Here is a 20,740-nt window from a genome sequence, read left to right as displayed (position 1 = left end):
CCAAGTGAAAGAGAAAAAACCCCATCACGTCGCAACTGAAGGGACCCCTCACGGACACGCCCCCCCCCGCCTCAGTGCCCCTTCCCAGCCGGAGGACGCACACACCCACCTCACAGGTCCCACGTCATCCCCTGAACGTGTTTTGATGCCAACAACGACCCCTGAGCCCCAGCCCTACCTCCCTCCCTTCTCTCACCAGAAGGAACCAAGACATTGCTACTCGCTAAAAGCGCGACGGAGGAAGGGGCACCCGACCAGACCCCAGCCCACCCGTCCGCTGCCGAGCTGCCGGCCCGCTGCCTCTGCCCAAGCAGCGGGACGCGCAGATACTGCTCAGCCCTTGGGCAGCGCGGTCCCCTCCGTATGGAGCGGGTCGGGGCCTGCCCTGTTCTCCCAGCTTCCCCCTCCTCGGACTCACCACTGTCCACTTTGAAGCGCTCATGCCTGGCTCGCAACCCATCGATCTCGCTCTGCTGATCGGCGAGGAAGCGCTCCAGCTTCGCCTGTACCAGCTTGGGCAGCTTGGAGAGCTCGGCCCGCTCCAGGACCTGCTGCAACACGGCCGCCATCTTGGAAGCAGCCCCTGCGCTGTTCGGCCTCACCGCCGCCGGCCGTGGCGCGCCCAACAGCGCAGGCGCCACAGAGCCGTATGCGCGAGCGCGCTGGCCGGGCCCCGCCAAATCACGGTGTCATTTTCCAGGCAGAAAGCGGCGTGTCTACGAGCACTTCCGCTTCCGGTGAGGTAGCGCTTTGCGTTGGTGTGCGGAAGAAAACCGCTAAAGTCGACGCGAGAGGCCCGACGGCTTCTTGTCGAAGCTGCCCCCGAGGCCGCTCGCCCCTCTGAGGCGTGCTGTGGGCGCGGGAGTTGCGGAAGGAGGTGTTACTGCTGTGCCGCTCAAAGCATGGCGGCGCTGGCGCCGAGCTCGCCTCTGCGCTTTACTTTCCCGCGCTCGGGTCTGGGATGGTTGACGTCATCCCCCTGCGCCAGGCTGAGAGCTGCGCCTGCAGGTAGCGCCGGCGTTGGCCACCTCAGTGCTCGGCGGAGGCGCCCGCGGCGGGCGAGCCTGGGGACCCGGAGGCGGCCGCGCCCGTCAGGCTGGTGCGGAGAGCGCGGGAGGCGGGGGGAGCTGTGCGGGAGCGGCCGCCGCGCTCTGTGCCTGGCTCCAGTGCAGGCGAGGCGGGTGCAGAGGTGCTTTTAGCCCGGCTGCGTGGGCTGAGGTGAGGTGGGTGGCAGCCTTCCTCCTCTCCCGGGTCCAGAGCTTCAGCTCCGCCATCCCTTGTGCAGCTTTCTCCATCAGGCACCTTTGCGGGGACTCAGCATGGCCTTTGTTTGCTCACTGTTTGGCTTCAGATTTTTTGTAGTGAATTTTTCTTGTGAAAGTCTTCGATGTATGAGGCAGTTTTCAAAATAGGACTGCATGGAAGGGAGCAATGTCTGTAGTGGTCCCTCTGTCCTGGATTCATATGGCTGCTGAGGGGCTGTAAAGATGGCCTTTTGGATAGTCCACATGTCCACAGATGCCATACTTTTAATGCCTTAAGAATTTGAATGAAAATTGAGCATGGCATAATTAGATACAAGTGTGGAATTTAGCAAGTCCTTCAAAGACAAATGTGGATGGAAAAACACACACTTTACATTCTGGCTGCAGATGAAACATAATGCAGCAAGAAATTGTTGCTTGGAGATATTCTGCACCTCAAGTACTGTGTTTGGTTTTGGGTCCCTCACTGCAAGAAAGACCCTGAGGTGCTGGAGCTTGTCCAAAGAAAGAGTGAGGCTGGTGAAGGGTCTGGAGCACAAGTCTTTTGAAGGGAGGCTGAGGAAACTGGGGTTGTTTAACCTGGAGAAAAGGAGGCTTGGGGGGACCTTATTACTCTTTACCTGAAAGAAGGTTGTAGCGAGGTGGGGATTGGTCTTTTCTCCAAGTAACAATCAATAGAACAAGAGGTGATGGCCTCAGGTTGCACCAGGGGAGGTTTAGATTGGATGTTAGCAAAAATTTTTTTCACCAAAAGGGTTGTCAAGCACTGGAACAGGCTGCCCGAGGAAGTAGTGAAGTCACCATCCCTGGAGGTTTTTAAAAGAAGTATAGATGTGGCACTAAGGGACATGGTTCAGTGGTGGACTTGGCAGTGTTAGGTTTATGGTTGGATGGACTCGGTGATCTTAAGGATCTTTTCCAACCTAAACAATTCTACAATTCTATGTTTTTCTAGCATTTAGTTGCACGACTTGCCATATCATTCCAGTGGCAGGTACTTAAAATAGTTTTCTTTCAAATAAGGGCTGCATACTTCTTCCTTTATTATATAGATCTATGCTTTAAAAAAAAAACAACAACTAAACTTGCAAATAATAAAGCTACTTAACTAACCTTTGTTGGCAGATAAAACTATTAATCTATTCAGAATCTTTGTGTGAGACTTTATTTTCGTGTAACCATGTGTAGTATATATACTTTCTTTGACTTTGTACATTATTTGCTTTGTAGGTTGAAACTAGAGAACTTGGTCTTAAACCTGCAGCAATGGGTAGAACTTACTTTGTTGAGGAAGGTATTGGTCAGTATCTTTCAAGCCTCAGCACAAAAGTACAGCCGTATGTCACTGGCCTGTTAATAGGGCAGGTAAGTGTGTAATATTTGAAGTCTGTTCCATTCATTCCTATTAAAAGGAGAACCCCCTTTGGCCTTAATCATCTGTGATAAGTCTATTAACATCACCTTGAGCTTGTGTAATGCAGGAGGGTGGTAATACGACCAGAAGGGACTTCTGTGGAGAGTTTGCAGTGTCAACCAACTACTCAAGTCTTTCAAAATAGTTTTGTGAAAGATATGACACACAGAAAAGAAATTAAAATCATAGATAAAACTTGTCACTAAACAAGGATTTAAGGCAAAGGCAAAAAAGAAAAATTATGAAGGAATTATTTTAGTAACAGATTACTATAGAGTTTAACAATACCTAGTGTAAAGCAGCCCATATAGTTACTATAAAGTATAGTCTTGCTTTATATCAACCTCATGGTATATTTGTTTATATTGATGTTTATGGAAGTGTTCTGCGCAAAAAGACTACGTAATTCGGGCTGTTCGAACACCTGCGAAGGAAGAGCAGAAGGAAGATATCAATCCTTCAAATCTGGCATCCATTGATGAAGAATGGATAACTACACACGCCAGTCAGGTAGCACAGTATGAGTTAATGAAGGGGGTGGGAGGAACAGAAGGGAAGTAAGATTGACAAAAACTATCTCACCACTTATGTAATCACAGTTTTTTTTTTTTCTGAAAGTGCGTAGCCATCCTAGACACAGATATTTTAAACCAAAATACCTGTATTGTTTTCAAAGTTTATTATGAAACAGAAACTTGGTAGGACCGAAGCGAGAAAAAAAATGTGAGATGTGTTCCTACATTTCAGAGGAACCTATAAGTGAAAACCAGCCTTCCTTATTTAATTTCTGCTCTCAATGCATACCTGTCTCATTAGAAATTTGTTATATATCAAGTTACATGGTTGGTAGGTCTCCGATTCCTATTAACAAATGTTCATTTTGATTTTAAAGGTTTCTAGAATGCTTCCTGGAGGCTTATTAGTTCTTGGTGTATTTATTATTACAAGTCCAGAACTGTCAAAAGATAGCCAAAATGCTTTGCGCAAGGTAAGTAGGCTTCCTGGTGGAAAAACAGGAATATCTTTAGTTGTGTAGCTGAGTAATTTTCTATCATCGACTCCAGTATATATGACTATTTTGTTGCTTTATTTCTAAAAGCACAAATGTTCTGGCTTGATGTATGGTGTTGAGACAGAAAGCTCAGAAATCACTGTCCTACAGGACTATACCGCAGCTTGTGTTTGCTAACTTTCCGTTTCTTGTGATGTTTGTTACTGTAATAGCAAATCTTACTGTATTTACTGAAATCGGACATTCTGGCTTAAGGAAAACGTCTTCAAGCTAAGCTATTAAGCTAAATCCTTGTGGCACAGTTGTTAGTAATGGTACCATGTTATCTTTTACTGTTTTTGTCTGAATGAATTGTTCACATTAGAGATGCTTACAATAGTGAAAGATCTATAGCCAATTCCTTTAAAAACAGTATGTTGTATAGAACTAGTGGTCTTTGACTTATGTGTGTACAGTTATATTTAAAAACTAATCAGAACATGCTACTGCCTGATAGACTTAAAATGCCTTTTTGTTACAGTATTGGGGCATCTAGTGCCATGTTTAGTTTCTGTTCTGTAGATATGTCATTTTCATAAATAAACATGATAAGTAATTTAAACATGAGTAGGTTTTGAAGGCTAAGGTCCAAGATTCAGTTTTGGCAGTGCAATGCAATTGCATCTCAGTTGTGATTACTGAAACTAGTAGTCAACAGAAAAAGGTGAGCTGTGTTCAGGTGATCAGTGATTGCTGAATTATTTTTTTTTAATTAGTAGCTATTTAGCACAGCTGTCTTTTCTAATACTCAACTGATAGGCATAAAGCTGTAATATTTGGGTAAGGAGAAATGCATACAAGGTGAATACGTGAATGTGTGTTGATTGGTTTGGTTTATAAGGAAGCTGATTAAGATTTCACAAGCAACTCACTTTGGAGTAATTGCCTATGAATCTTTGTAGAATGATCTTTTAACATGACATTTTGATGACCTGTAAGCTGTATTTCCCATTTATACATAATTATGTTATCACTTGGACTTAGAACTTTAGTACAAGTCTGTTATAATTATATGCATAATGCATTATTTCTATGAAAAATCTATACTTTTTTGATGTTTAGCTAATCTTCTCAGTGGAAAAGTCCTTGACTAAAAGGCGGCTCTGGAAACCTGCTGAGGAGGAAGTCTCAGAGAGAGCAGGTCTTCAAGTCTGTTCTGCTACAAAAAAGTATCCTTCATGAGCAAGCTTTATTGATGGAGACTGCTACTCCCAACTTCTTTTCTGTATAAATGATAAATTAGGAGAAGGAAGTTGTTTGAGTTCAGACAGGCATAAATACGTATGTTAAAATCGTGAAGTTTTCTGGCTAGCCATGAGTAAGACTATTGACCCTTTTATCCTTGCAAAATTTCCATGATTTCTTCCTGTTAAGTTTGTCTGTGTGTTAATTATGCCTTCCCCAGGCAGTTTTGATTTGCATAAATTGAAGAAAACATCTAAAATACTGTATAGCTGCTTGACCTTGCAATTACCAATGATACTTACGTGGAAGTGGGAAAGTAACAGGCATGTGGGATCTGTGCTAGTGCTGCAGAAGAATGCTGGGTCTGTTGATAATAAGATAAGATAAGGAGAGCAAGCAAGGTTTTTCCTTAGAGAGGTGTTTGTCCATGCGAATACATATTGATTTTAATATATTTGTAAGACATGGGACAGCATCACTATGGTAGTTGGAGTTTACAGTCAAAGGTTTTTCCACTTTTTTACACTCATGAAAGATGAGAACTTTCTTCAGAGCATAAATTAGCTCAACAAAGAAGTAAAGGACAAAGTTAGTTGTGAATTGTTTTTATTCTGTTTATTGCTTTTCACTGGATCTTTTTCTTTAAGTAGCAAAGAGTAGTTTGCCGAACCTATGATATACAAGATCCAAAGGTAAGTTAGTCATCCTGTATGTCATACACAGCTTCTAATGCATGACAAGTAATGTTAAAAAAAAAAAAATCTCCCTTTGAGTTATACAGTGTTTTTTAGCAATGTTTTATTGTTTTTTTTTCTGCTCTTAGAGTTCAGCTAAACCAGCAGATTGGAAATACCAGAGTGCTTTGTCTGCTTCCTGGTTAGCTTTGCACTGCACAGTAAATGTTAATATTCACATTCCACTTCTTGCTACTTCACCAAACCATGACTTGGAAAAGAATATCAAGGTAAGTAACTGGCTGCACCAGTTTTGTAGTTGGTCTCTGCACTACTTTCTCTGTTGAAAATTAAATGAGAGAAAAAGATTTTAATAGGGTGAGTAGAGGAGTAGGACTAATCAGCAGAGAAAGTTTGGCAGTTACTCCTCTGAGGTTACTGTGAAGCATTCATAGTATAAAAATGTGGATAGCTTTTCTTCTGCTGTGCTTAGGTTTGCAAGTTTCCTTAGTTCAAAATTGTTTAGCAATTGTCATGAGTATTCCAACCAAAGTCTCTTCTGCTTCACTTAGTGAGAGGTTACATCCAATTAGAACAGGGTTATGAGGCACTTTTAATATGACTTTCCATAGGCTGGATACCTCTCTTCAAAAAAATCAAATCACTTCAATATTTTGAAATACTTGTTTCTTGATGGATGTATTCTGAATATATTGGTTTTAAGATTTAGCTTTGTAAAAATATATAGACAGATTTTTTTAGACACTTTAAAAATCTCTCAGAATAACTGTTGAAATGTGTATTTCTATAATTTTCAGCATGATACTATCCAATTTTTGTGAAATTTCTTCCTCTTTGAAAGAGTTTTGTGTTTTCACTTTTTTTTAAAGAATGGGTTAAATCGATGGGCAAAGCAGATAGAAGACAGTGTTTTTCTGATCAATGGACAAGTTAAAGACGATGATGCAGAACTACTGGAGGGGCAGGTGCGTACCAAACAATGAGGAACTGAACTCTAATAGATGGGTAGTTAGAACCTCCAGTGTGATAAAGCATTGACTGGGTCATTTTCTGTACAATATTGATCTAATTGGCCTATTTCAGGTAACTAATATGCAGGACTGCTTGTGTTCCATCTTCATTGCTGCAGATTGCCTCTTCTTCCTCTGGCAATATGAACACAATAATTACATGTGAAGTCTGACTAAAAATTTTTCTATGTGCTATCTCCTAATTAAAGAACATGAGTAAGGTATGAATGCAGGTGATGAGATTTCCAAGAGTTATGTATGTCTAAATGTTTAACAAGCAGTGGAAGCACCTTGTTTAGCTGATGCATTCATCTCTTCTTTTAGTTTTGTAATTATATTCTCATTGCTGTTTTCTATGTGCCATTTTTCGTCTTAAAAGCTATAAACAAAGGCCCATTTTATACCATAGTGAGGAGACTTTAATTCAGGGAGGTTTTGGTGGGGTTTTTTTCTGCTTCATGACACAAATAATTTTTTTCCCTCAGAAAAAGTCAAGAGGAAATACTCAGTCCAGCACTCAGTTTTCTGGTGTCAAAGTCCTGACACAGCTGGTAAGTATTTAGTGGTTTGTAAAGTATAGGCTCGCTGTTCACTTATAAAATAGAATAAAAAAGTAAAATAACATTCTGAGTTACTGTCTAGAAATACAGCTTACTTGATCCTAAGACTTTGGTTTGTCCCCACAGATGTTGACTGTGAAACTGTTTGTGGACAGATCTGCATATTTTATGTCTTTAGAAATTCTTGTGTGATAACCATGTTGTCTAAGAATTGCACAGTACAGCTGCAAGGAAGATTTGAAAAACTGGTTATAGAAATGAAGTCTTGCAAACTAATTAATTTAATAGAAGGATTCCTGCATACATTAATTTTAAGGTGACTTTTCATCATTCTGAAGTACAGAATTACCCTCTTCAACTTGCCATGACTACTTATGGACATTTACTTGAATGCTTTTGTCAAAAGTTCTATCACCAGTTCTGAATTAAGATATAGATCCTGTGAGCTGAATCATAATCTGGAGGTCTTAGGTCTGTCAGGAGTTTCCTCTCTACCATAGCTTATGATGACTTGAACCCTGAATTAGGTGTCCCAGTCTAAGTCCTAAAGTCCATATGTATCCAGACACTGTTTTGTAGGCTGCTTGCACAGCACAGGCCATCCTATTTTTTTCAGGTAGTTCCTGGATTCTCTAAAATTGTATTTAGCAAAAACTTTCAGAAATGTCTAAAATGCCATTTTAAATATTTGATGAGTATCTCAGCTTCTTTTGTTAAGTTGTTCCAATGGCTAATTGCCTCAGTGAAAGGAAAGCTTTTTATTTCGGCAAGCTTTTTATTTTGGCAGAAGTAGTTTATGCAGTTCACATGGAAGTTATGCATCTTTGTGTTTCCAGGTGTTTTAGAGTGCTTCATAAACTTGTCGTTTTGGTAATTAGGTCAACTATTTCTAGGCAACAGTTTGACACAGTTGTAAATGTGACCTCATTTGTAATTTAGTACTGACTGATGGGATGACTCTCAGGATACCGTAGGTTATGCTGACTATATATTAACATACAAACTTCATTGTTTATAAAAAGGTAATCTTAACAAGATTTCTAGATTGCAGTACTAATATAAACCACAAGCCACTTGCCTAGAAAGTTTTAGAAGACTTACAGGCACAAATATTTAAATTGCAAGAAATTGAATGACTGGAAAAGTAGATAAATTTTCCATGATGGACAAAATGAAATATTTTCCGTCTTACCTAAACAAAAAAAAAAAAAAAAAAAATTATAAATTATAAGGGAAAACAAGTTATATGTAAACATCTTAAGATATGCTAGCAGCCTTCCAGTATCTGAAGGGGGCCTACAAGAGTGCTGGAGGGGGACTCTTCATCAGGGACTGTAGTGATAGGACAAGGGGTGATGGGTTCAAACTTCAACAGGGGAAGTTCAGGTTAGATATAAGGAAGAAGTTCCTTACTGTGGGGATGGTGAGACACTGGAGCAGGTTGCACAAAGAAGTGGTGAATGCTCCATCCCTGGCAGTGTTCAAGGACAGGTTGGACAGGACTTTGGGCAACATGGTCTAGGGTGAGGCATCCCTACCCATGGCAGGAGGGGTTGGAACTAGATGATCTTAAGGTCCTTTCCAACCCCAACCATTCCATGATGCTATGCTATTAATTTCCTAGTTCTTTTTTTTTTTGCTACTTTTGCTGCAAGTACCTTGGTAACAAGATAAAACTGCAACATTTATTTTTCAGTCCCAGGGTTCAAGTCATAGATCAACAGCTACAGTCCAAGTCTGCAGTGGTTCCATAAATCTCAAAGGTGCTGTGAAATGCAGAGCCTACATACATAACAACAAGCCAAAAGTTAAAGAAGCTATTCAGGTAGTGAAAAGGTTATTAGTTCATCAGGAACATTTTTCTGAAATACATGAAAGTTATGATATGTTTTCTTCTTTGCCAAAATGACATGGTCTAAACTGGGGTCAAAATGTTCATCCCCTTGAACACAGGGATTGTTTTAGAAACCGTCTGTGTGCAATGTTGTGGATTCAGTTCCTTTTTCACTTCTAGCAGGTATGTCCTGCCTCCTAAGGCTGTTCTCTGGTGAATCTTTGCACAAACTGTCAAAGTCATTAGGCTTTGAAGAATTTTCTTAAAATAAAAAAAAAAAGTTACAGAATACATTTTTCTAAATGTGGAGGGGAAAATACATATTTACTTGTTCAGTGATTTCCCCCCTTATTGAGTCAGTGCCTTGTGATTATTTTTGTTTGATTTTAATGGTAATGTTTAGAAGTTGCCAGTTCTTATCCTAACAATACTAAAAATTTCCTGAGCTTTTAATTTTTGTTTTGTTGTTTTCTTTTTTTATTCTTTTGATGTTGGTTCCTCTTTATTGGTCTTTTAAAAATCCTCTTTAGAGTTTTTATTTTCTGGGAAAAACTATTCTTTCAACATGGGTTAGCGTGGTTATTTTTTCAACATGGCTTGTATTACTGATGTTTTTGCTTTGTCCTTACAGGCTTTGAAAAGAGACATAATAAACACATTGAGTGATAGGTGTGAAATACTATTTGAAGATCTGATTATAAATGAAGGACCTCACAAAAAAGGTATGAGTTATAAAACCCAAACAAACAAACAAAAATATGCAACCAAAAAAAACCCTAGTGGCTTACCATTGCAGTGAATTTTGGTTGTTGCAGAGAATTCTGCTGGTGTACTGAAGTCCCACTATGGTTAGAGCTGTATAACAAGCAAATAGCACAATTCCTATTTGTCAGCCTTGACTTTTTCTTATATCTGGAGAATTTCACTCAAGTTCAGATATGTTCTTTGGCACCGCAGCTTTCACACCAACTTTGTATTCAGATGTCATGACCACAAAATGCAATTTCAGTGTCTTTCTCACTGCTTGGTTTTTTGTTTTGTTTTTTTTTTTTTTTTTTTTTTAATTCAGGTTGCAACTCCTGTCACTGAAATTCTAACTGTAACTTGCACATTTTAATCCTTCCCCCCCCCCCCCCCACTGTATGGTATTCCTATTAATATTGAAGTATGCTAAACCTTGGTAGGATCAAAAGAACCAGTCAGACATAGCCTTCCATGTTTTCATATTACCTGTGTTACAACTGCTAGTGAACATGAGCTCTGAAGTTCAATAGTTCATCTCCATTAAATAAAATATGGCGTTGTACGTGGTGATTATGATGTGAACAAGTATCATGATTTTTTTTTTTTTACTAACTATACAAATACAAAATTTGTGTCATCTCTGCCCCCTGAACTTCTGCTTTTCATCAAGCATTATTTTACAGGCTTTGTGTCTTTTAAATAAGTAGATCTTATTTCAGCACTATGAATAATTACTGTATTGCGTTAGCTTGGATTTAACAGAGCACCATGCAGTGGCAAAAATGCAATGCAAATTGATCTAATGAAAATAAAACTTCCTGTTGTGATTATGCTAAAAACTAAGGGGGTATATGCTGAGACTGGATCTCCTAGCTCATGCTAGATGATTCTTTAAACTTCTTTTAGTTAGTGTAATGGTATCAAGTTATCTTCCTGTTGTTTTGTTGGGGTTTTTTGTTTGTTTGTGGGCTTTTTTTGTTTGGTTTTAAACCAAATATTACTAGTTAATTGAAATATAAATTTGAAGATCTTATATTAAGGAAGACCTTTTAAAAGATACTATTTTTGGAAGAGATTTTATTAAAAATAGAAATCAAAACAGATGGATTGTGTAAGGAAAAATGATTCCTGTTCAGAGTTACTATTTAGTTTAGGATAACATGATTTGTTTGGTGTTAGCCAACTTTATCCAAACTGCATAATCTAAACTTTTCCTTTGCATGCAGTTTTCAGTTTCCTCTTTAGGTGGCACCTGTACTTTGTGGCTTTAAGTGTGTCATATAGTAGCCAAGTATTCGTAATCCTTTATGGTGTTGAAATCATATGCTGTTCTGTGTACAATTTTACCTGCAGCCTTTCCCAGAGTTCTCTTGCTAGTTGTTCTAAACTTAAAAAAAAAGGTCCATTTAACATTTTATGGTCTGTTTTGGAGGTCTCGGTTATTTCTGGAGAGACTTATGTAAGAGCATAAATCAATGTAATAGCACCCAAACTTTCATAAAACAGTAACAACTAAACAAGCCATGCATGAAACATGGAAACCTTGAGCTTTTATTTGGATGGTATTTTTTCCCTTTTCTTTTAGATTTTGAGAGGGAATATCATGTCTTACCTCAAAGACTGTTTGTCCCTATTGCTGGATCCAGTGTGATGCTCAGTGATTATAGGTTTGGTGAGGAGGCTACTGGAGAAATTCAAGAACGTTTTGTTGAAATGTTGGATCAATCCGTAGAAGCTGAAGATATCAATATAGCAGAGGAAATTAACACAGGTAAATACAGAATCTGAGAACCAGGATAGACTGCATCATGGATTATGAAATGTTGACTAATGACATAGGCCAGTTTTATCCAGATATGGATATGCTTAAAGTTTGCTTACTTCATATCAAGCTCTAAAGGTTTATATCAATCTTAGGATCTTTCAAATTACAGTTTAAATATATTTGTGAAAAATGGCAAGGGTTCTTTTAGTTTCTGTGATTGGCTTCTAAAAGACCTCTCTTTCTCCTCTCAGATATTTTGCTCTTTCACTGCATTATCTGTCCAACCATGGTTGCAGCTCATGAACTGCAGTATACATGAATATATGGTTAAACAAAGTTTGCTCACTTTATTCTGCAAATGAATTAAGATATGTTCCTGTATTGGCAAGTAAACTGTAAAAAAAACCAAACTGTAAAGCTTTATATTCTGGTTACTTTTTCAGTAGTTCAATGTTTTTAGAGCTGAGTAACTCTTATACTGCTTAGAATAAGTTAGAAGTTGAGTGGGTTAGTCAAATCTACTATTTTTTCACTCAATAATTAAAAAATACTTTAAAAATGCTATTAGCAAAAAATACATATAGTCTAATATGTCTTTTAGGAAGTTCTCATGCTAAAACTTTTTCAAAAATACAAAGTACTATTCTTCGTTCTGAGTGTTTAAACTTATGTATCAGATGCCCCAAACTGAAGAGTTGTGATTCACCAAAACTGGAAGGAAAATTGAGAACACTTATTTTTCTACTGAATTTTTTATAAGTTTGTGATCTGATTATGAGACTGTTGTATTCCTTTAATAGAGATATTTTGCTATAATCTAGTTACTGACTTCTTTTTCCTGAATATTTGTTTATATAATTTCCTGTTATGCTTTTTTCTTTTTTTTTCTTATTTTTTTCCCCCCATGTGACTTCAATTTCAGTGTAGGAGTCAAATCTGTAATTGAAATGCATCTAATAATACTCCTGTGATCTTATGGAGGAGATTTCTGCCCTTTTTAATCCCGTCAACATGAATATGAGCAGCAGTTACAGTTTTATAATTTAAAAGAAAAAAGTAACACTAATTCTCAGATAAGAACTGTGATCGCTTTTTGGTGTTGATATTTAGGGACAAAAAAATGAGAAATGTAGCCATAAGCTTGCTGTGAAGGGTGAACTGCGATTACTGATACTCTGCTTGACCTACTTGTCTAGTTGGGTTTTTTGAGTTTCTTGATTTCAGAGCTAACCATAAATTCTTATGTCTTTCTAAATTAATCAGTTTTCCCCTGGCTTTAACTAAACCTGTTAGCTGTTAATCTGACTCATTATCTTGAGAAGTAAAAGATGAACACAGCTCTAGAACCTCAAGAAAAACAGGAAGGCCAATAAAAATCTGCTTGGAATTGTAAGAGTAACTTTAATAATCTTAAAGCTAATTATTACTGAGCTTTAAGGAATTAGTGTAACTCAGGGAAGCAAGTTAATATTGTAACAGTGGAGATAAGCTTGGGAGGGAGAGAATGATTCAGTTTAGCTTTATTGCTGATACAAGGATGTATGATCTGAAGCTAGGAAGAAAACGTGATTAGACTTACAGCAGTGCATCACAAAGATTTGATGCCACTAATACATGTAAAATGTCTGTAAAATGTGCTTCTGTGTTCTTGTAGCTTGCTGGTTAGAGATTTAGGTGTGTGGGGGGAAAAAGGGGGCAAATTAGGATAAGTGCATAGCAGAGGAGAGGGAAAAGCATACAAAAATGATTTTGGGAAAAAATGAGAGACCGCCCTTGTCCCAGTGAAAACCACAAAGTATGTCCATAGAATGGGTTCTGCTAATAGTGATGATAGTAATAATGCTATCAGCACAATACTCTTCGATTCTGATAATTATTGTTATAGCATCATAACTTGTGGTTTATTAAAATCACAAGTTATTGATACACTTTTATTAATGCCGCAATAGCTGTTTTAGAAATGAGACCTGTTAACTGTGTAAGAAAAGTGTTCTGCATTGTAAGTAAAAAAACATGACACACTGAGGGTTTGGGGGCTTCCCTTCTGCAAAGGCTTTTTCAGTGCATCATTCCAATTTGTGTAGCATTTGTTGTCTCTCAAAGCTCAGCTCTATCTTTATTAATAAATAGTCAATATCTAGTAATGGTGGGTAGTGAATTTTGACATCAGCCTTTATCTTCGTATCGTGATTCATGGGTTTTAGGCACCAACCTTGAATAAACTGCGAATGCTATCGATAGTGAAATTCTGGGAAAGTTTGTTGATGAAAAGAATTGTTTAAAATTCCAGAACATGAGCAGGCTTTTGAAATAATTAATTTTTTTGTTGTTGCTCTTTGAAATATGCACTTGAGGAGGATATAATCAGTATAGCAAAGACTTATTTTTTACAGTGTTTTTAGTCAAAACATGTGAAATAAAGGTATTTTGAGAAGGTCAGGTTTATGTGCTTCCTTAGTCCAGCCCCTGCTGCTGTGTCCTATAGTTTTATTCTCTTGACTCCTCATACAACTCTCCAGTGAGGTCACTACTGGGTCATGCTTTAAAATTGTTACGTGGAAAATAGAATGTAAAAACTGACCTGTTTATAATTGAAAGATATAAATAGCCCAGACAGTGTAGTTTCAAGATATTTAGTGCTTTACTACAAGCAATTGAAAGCTCTGCTTTTATGATTGGCTTTACTAAATCCCTGCTTCTCCTTGGTGCAGGGAGTGGGGGTGATATGTTAAATACTCTGAGTGGATGAACGTGATTAAGACTTCAGTAGTGGTAAACACTTCCTCATCTTTGTTAGCAAACTGAAGAATTAATGAAAAATTAAGAATTCATCTAATTGGCACTGGAAAGCATCTGCTTTTGAAAACTCTTTCTGTGATTTACACTACAGCTGCTTCACATGCAAGTGTTCCATAACTTAATGGCATAAATGCCTTTGGTAACTAAGTAGCTTTAGGATGTTTCTTTCTTTTTCCTCTTTCTTTTTTCACCTCCCTGAGCAAGTGAGTGCTGCTGTCTTGATGTGCAGGTTCAAAATTTATCTTCAGAAAAGTGCAACAGTTCTTATGAAGGTGCAAAGAAACATAGAGGGCACAAACTATCCTACTTGTTCAACAAAACTAAAGCAGAAAGAAATTGCTGGATCTAGACTTCAAAGGTGACCCAAGAAATGTGGTCAGCTTCTCTAAAAGTGGTATGTTGTTTTAGGGAATTGAAAACTCTATTGTAGTTTGGAGAGAATGTGGTGCTCTTCTTGTGCTAGTTAAAGCTATCTTGCAATAATTAATGATTCCTTTACTCTAGTTGAAGATTTCTGCTCATATTTTAGGCAGAGGAGGGTGTGTTTTTTCCTTTGCACATTAAAAATAAGATGAAACTATGGCCTCATTGTGGACCAGTGGGTTTGAGAGGTATTTGATAATTTCTTTCCAAAAAAGCACCCATTGCATTGAAATGTTATGTCCTTATTTTTATTTTTACATGCATGTACAGCTTGCAGAGAGATCTCAAAGTAATGTTTATGCTTAATCACAAAATCAGAATGGTTTGGGTTGGAAAGGACCTTAAAAATCACCTAGTTCCAACCCTCCTGCTATGGGGGAGTTAGTGTACGCATATGTATGCATGTGTATATATATCTTGCTATCCTGTTATATTTTGATTCAGACAGTTATTAATTGCTCTGCTGCAGTACATCCTATACAAAGTCAGTAGGTTCAGAGATAAAAATGGCTAAAGACAGGTCCAAAATAGGTGATTGACAAACCCTACTTTGGAAATGGGAGATCTGTTTTTATTTACATCATTATTCCATGGACTGCTAGAACTTGGTATCTGGTCCTGCTGTGGTTTTTTGTTCTTCTTCTGAACAAGAACAATCTTGTTAGGCTTTTTTCTTACTTCATCATGCCTATTCTATTCCTTCCAAAGACATACAGATCTCACTGCAATAGCACAACACTTTCTCTTATTGTTTAGTTGTCCAGAAGATGTCTGCAATAGTAGCTACTGAATTGTAATCAGAACTTTTGACACTAAATGATGCCTTAGCAGACTATCATGGGAACAAGAATACATATTGAAGATCTCTGGTCCACCATTCTCAAGAATCACTGAACTGTATAGTCAAAAGCATGCTTGATCTCTGTGGGACAGATGAACAAGTTCAGTGAGAGGACTCAAGATTAATCTCCTTCTTCCCCCTAACAAGCTGGATATAACCAAATGATTAGGGACATCTTTGGAAAGGAAATAGATTGGGTTTGAATACATCAGTCTTGAAATAGTCAAGCGCTCTCACATCTTGGTTGAGCAGTCTAAGGGTTTAACAACTTGCAAAGAGGAATGTGTCTTCTATGCCCACTCTGAAAGTGTATTTTTAGGGGATCATCAACAAGGAATTCCTGTGTTCTGAAAAAAAAAAGCATGGCTGTTGGGTAGGGGCATTACTCTGGGCTCACTATTGCAGTGGCAGTGGGTTTTGCATGTGGCTAAACTCTGGCTTTGAAGGGAAAACTTTGATCTTGGAAGTTGGTTAATGGTTAGAATCATAGAAGGGTTAGGGTTGGAAAGGACCTTAAGATCATCTAGTTCCAACACCCCTGCCGTGGGCAGGAACACCACACACTAGACCATGTCACCCAGGACTCCATCCAGCATGGCCTTGAACACTGCCAGGGATGGAGCATTCACAACTTTCTTGGGCAACCTGTTCCAGTGCCTCACCACCCTCACAGTAAAGAGCTTCTTCCTTACATCCAACCTAAACTTCCCCTGGTTGAGATTGAACCCGCTACCCCTTGTCCTACCACTACAGTCCCTAATGAAGAGTCCCTCTCAAACATCCTCGTAGGCCCCCTTCAGATACTGGAAGTCTGCTATGAGTTCTCTACACAGCTTCTCTTCTCCAGGCTGAACAACCCCAAGTTTCTCAGCCTGTCTTTGTACGGGAGGTGCTCCAGCCCCTTTATCCTCGTGGCCTCCTCTGGACTTGCTCCAACAGCTCCATGTCCTTCTTATGTTGAGGACACCAGAACTGTACACAGTACTCCAAGTGAGGTCTCACGAGAGCAGACCAGCAGGATCACCTCCTTTGACCTGCTGGTCACGCTTCTTTTGATGCCGCCCAGGATACGGTTGGCTTTCTGGGCTGTGAGCGCACACTGAAGCCGGCTCATGTTAAGCTTCTCATCAACCAACACCCCCAAGTCCTTCTCCGCAGGGCTGCTCTGAGTCACTTCTCCGCCCAACCTGTAGCTGTGCCTGGGATTGCCCCGACCCAGGTGTAGGACCTTGCACTTGGCTTGGTTGAACTTCATGAGGTTGGCATTGGCCCACCTCACAAGAGTGTCAAGGTCCCTCTGGATGGCATCCCTTCCCTCCAGCGTGTCAACCAAACCACATAACTTAGTGTCATAGGCAAACTTGCTGAGGGTGCACTCAATCCCACTGTCCATGTCGCTGACAAAGATGTTGAACAAGACTGGTCCCAACACCGAGCCCTGAGGGACACCACTCATTACCTGTCTCCAGTTGGACATTGAGCCGTTGACCACAACTCTTTGCGTGCGGCTAGCCACCCAGGTCTTTATCCACTGAGTGGTCCATCTATCAAATTGATGTCTCTCCAGTTTAGAGACAAGGATGTTGTGCAGATCAGTGTCAAACACTGTGCACAAGTCCAGGTAGATGACGTCAACTGCTCTGCCCCTGTCCATCAGTTCTGTAGCCCCATCATAGAAGGCCACCAACTTGGTCAGACAGGATTTCCCCTTAGTGAAGCCATGTTGGCTGTCACCAACCACCTCATTGTTTTTCATGTGCCTTAGCATGCTTTTCAGGAGAATCTGCTCCAAGATTTTGCCAGGCACAGAGGTGAGACTGACTGGTCTGTAGTTCCCTGGGTTTTCCATTTTCCCCTTCTTGAAAATGGGGGTTATATTACCCTTCTTCCAGTTGTGAGGAACTTCACCTGACTGCCACGATTTTTCAAATATGATGGACAGTGGCTTAGCAACTTCATTCTCCAGTTCCTTCATGACCTGTGGATGGATTTCATCAGGTCCCATGGACTTGTGCAGGTTCAGGTTCCTAAGATGGTCTCGAACCTAATCCTCTCCTACAGTGAGCCTAAGGTCTTCATTCTCACAGTCCCTGCATCTGCCTTCCAAGATTTGGGTGGTGTGGTCAGAGCATTTGCCAATGAAGACTGAGGCAAAGAAGTCATTGAGAACCTCAACCTTCTCCAAATCCAGGGTAGCCAGTTCTCCCGATAGCTTCTGGAGAGGGTCTACATTATCCCTAGTGTGTCTTTTGTTTGCTATATACCTACAGAAGCCCTTCCTGTTACCCTGGACACTGTGTTTCCCCTCGCTCTGGTGTTGAAGGCGTCCTCTCTGGAGCTACTCACCTCTCAGGAGCTGCTGGCTCCTGGGCAAGTCCTGGTTCATTTTGGTTGTTCCCTCTCATAGTACTCAAATTCTTCCCAAATTATGTAAAGGGGGTTAGATACGTTACTCTCGAAGTAGGATGTGGAAAATGAGTTTTGGAAGAGGGACTCCTTCCCAAATGTGTTTTTCTCTTTATTTTTACTCTTCCAGACATAGTTCAGTACTATGCTGTTCCTACTGTAGGATTTCTACTGCAATAAGCTGGTTTTTTCTACCAAAAATGTATTTTATAAAGTTGATCTGAAGTTCTTGACCTTTTGTATTAATTCAAATGTGAAACACAGCTGTTAGCTTTTCACCTGGTATTTACTTCTTTATTTGCTTTCCGTGCAGTTGGTATTTGTCCAGTTACTGACAATGTGGATGACACACAACAGAAACAACTGACAAAAGCAACATTGCTCCTGAAACTTCAACAAAATATGGGTATGTTACTTCCCTAATTTTTGCTATTGCAATCCAGAAACTATAATGGGCCCCTTCTGTACAGTTACCTTCCACAGCATTATTAGCAGACAAGTGAGATTAATACAATACTTTTCTAAAATAAGTCCCTATTTCAGTATTGTAGGTGCAGGGTGTTTCTGGGGCAGAAAAAAACACAGCCCACTGTTGGAACAAAAACAGTGTTTGCATTTGTTCAGCCTTCAAGTCAATACAAAAGGCTCATGTAGCTTTATTTCTTTTTTGGAGAGCTACCACTTTTATACTTCCATACTTAAAGACCCCAAAAAACCAACAACCAAATCAAACACAGTTGAGTGGCTTTGTCAAGTAGGCATCGATAAATCAGCCAGTGGCTCACTAATCTTCATCTGAAGCTGACAAGTACATATGGGCTTGAGTGCTAATTGTCAGCCTTGATAATTCAGGGAACACCAGCCACAGTCTTTTTTTCAGATACAGTTTCTCCATTGGTACTCCTTGGTCCAGCTGTCATATATCTGCTTGCAGTTAGTACAGTTCTCTTTGCTGAGTTTTTTGTCTTTTTTGTATTAAAGGACAGTTACACTTTGGTCAACAAAGCAGTAACTTTGGTTTTCTATTAATTCTTAGAATAGGCTAACTGGAAGATTAAGGAGCAGTAGCAGTGAATACAATCATTTAGGTGCTTTGGGGTTTTTTTGTGTGTCATCTTCTCAACTGCATCAGTAACAAACATGTTAACAGGAAAATTACTGTTGTGCTACAAAGAGACAGAGTAGATGTAGTTTTAAAGAAAAAACTTTATAGTTTTTGTTTCTTAAAGCTTAAAATTTTTGTCGTTTTTCCTAGTCTGATTCCTAGAACTAAGCGGTAGTGCAGAGTCAGTGCATTATTTTGGGGGCCAGGACACAGCCAAGGTACTACAGAAGTATGCAGTGAGCATAGTTACAGGTGGAAGGATCCTGCTCTGATTAAAAATGTCATGTGGAACTTTTATAATTTAATTAGCTGACATGGTAGCTTTAGATTTAGGCTTAGCAGTGGTAAATAGTTTTTTGGGGTGGCTGTTTCTCCTCCTGTCATCCACCTTGACCCTGCTCTCCACACCCTAGCTTGTCTTGACTGCTGCCCTTGCCACTCACTGAATGCATTTCCTTTGTTATTTTAGGTGTGGTAATAGCAGCTGCCGTTGCAGTCTTTGCATCCATCTTCTCTTTCAATTACTTCAGTGATTAAACTCAAGCAACCAGAGCTTTGTGGAATGGAAGTATTGGCCAGTTACAAGATGGAAACATTTGGGTTTAATATATTAGTAATTAAGAATTATTGACTAAATATCACCAGTTACATGTGCAACATACATTGTAATGATAGATTCAGTTACCTTGTGCTAGCATGCACTTACTACATCAAGTAGAATCACATGGTTACAATATGTTGCTGAATGATAGTGTTATTTTCTAGAAAGATCCCTTAAACAAATTCTTCCTATTTACTCTTAATGCAAAATGCTGCTACTGGTGTTTTTCAGGCTATTGGCAAGACTAGCATAATTACCTGGTATGGCAATTCTTGCTTTAAGGGTTCTTTTGCTTAAAGAAATCTCATCTCATTAAAGTTAATTGGGGAACAATTAGGTTTAATGTAGCCAGCATTTCACCATATGCATTGTTTTCTATAATATTAGTTAACTAGCATAGTAGGTATACAAACAGTTTCTAGTAGTTTCAAGACTAGACTAAGTCATACTGTAAATACTGTTGTTCAAGACCCGGAGAACTCAGAAATCAATGAAATGCATAGAACTTTTGAGACTTGTATACACTGTCTTTTGCTCAGTGACTCTTGATGAGGATTTCTCTGTCCAGTTCTGATTTAATCATTCTCTTGGAATATTAACTATTTCAGCTACATCTAGGCAGCCCTTTTGGATTATCTTGTAGATGCATGCAAGTTGTCAAAATTGTTTGCTAATCAGGATTTTTAGACTACAAACAGGTAACTTCCCATTATGAGATATTCTCCTGGGTATGTTAGGGATAACATTATTGTTTACTTGCTATGAAGCGAACAGAAGGAGGGAAGAATTCAAGTAAGGTTAATAAAGGTAATTCTTACATAAAATGTGATGTTTACTTGGATCTGAACTACAGTAGAAAAGAAATCCAGATTTTAGGGCATTTTAATATCACTGTAAATTTCTTTTTTTTTTTTTTTTTTTTTTTCTTTGTATAAAGGCACTGGGACACTAAGAAGAAATATAAACACTTTGGTTCTAAAGCATAATCAAGGAAGTACTGGGATACTTTTATTAAAAGGCAACTGTATGAAAGGTGTCTCAA

General features: G+C 39.2%; 2 protein-coding genes across 9 annotated transcripts in view; one reads left to right on the top strand and one right to left on the bottom strand.

Annotated features, from left to right (window-relative positions):
- TPR (translocated promoter region, nuclear basket protein) overlaps positions 1–928 on the bottom strand; it is a 40,583-nt gene extending 39,655 nt beyond the window's left edge. For all 5 annotated transcript variants that reach the window (XM_030493513.1, XM_030493514.1, XM_030493516.1 and 2 more), the window contains exon 1: positions 419–928. In XM_030493513.1, the coding sequence (XP_030349373.1) occupies positions 419–569 (151 nt within the window). In that variant the 5' untranslated portion in view covers positions 570–928. The remainder of the gene's footprint in view (positions 1–418) is intronic.
- A 30-nt stretch (positions 929–958) lies between these two features.
- On the top strand, positions 959–20,522 carry ODR4 (odr-4 GPCR localization factor homolog). Of its 4 annotated transcripts, none has more exons than XM_030493522.1 (14): positions 959–1,099; positions 2,496–2,630; positions 3,061–3,189; positions 3,572–3,667; positions 4,793–4,899; positions 5,571–5,607; positions 5,739–5,879; positions 6,480–6,575; positions 7,106–7,171; positions 8,877–9,005; positions 9,646–9,736; positions 11,344–11,529; positions 18,306–18,398; positions 19,567–20,522. In XM_030493522.1, exons 2-14 carry the CDS (start codon positions 2,532–2,534, stop codon positions 19,632–19,634), a joined length of 1,338 nt encoding a protein of 445 aa, XP_030349382.1. In that variant the 5' UTR covers positions 959–1,099; positions 2,496–2,531; the 3' UTR covers positions 19,635–20,522. The 4 variants fall into 4 exon arrangements, with proteins under 4 accessions (XP_030349382.1, XP_030349380.1, XP_030349379.1 ...); XM_030493520.1 differs by having other exon boundaries at positions 959–1,218; XM_030493519.1 differs by having other exon boundaries at positions 959–1,223.
- The last annotated feature ends 218 nt before the right edge of the window (positions 20,523–20,740 follow it).

This window comes from Strigops habroptila, chromosome 8, assembly GCF_004027225.2.
Source record: "Strigops habroptila isolate Jane chromosome 8, bStrHab1.2.pri, whole genome shotgun sequence".
NCBI lineage: Eukaryota > Metazoa > Chordata > Aves > Psittaciformes > Psittacidae > Strigops > Strigops habroptila.
The sequence above is the reverse complement of the archived record's forward strand: the minus strand, read 5'-3'. Positions and strand labels throughout refer to the sequence as shown.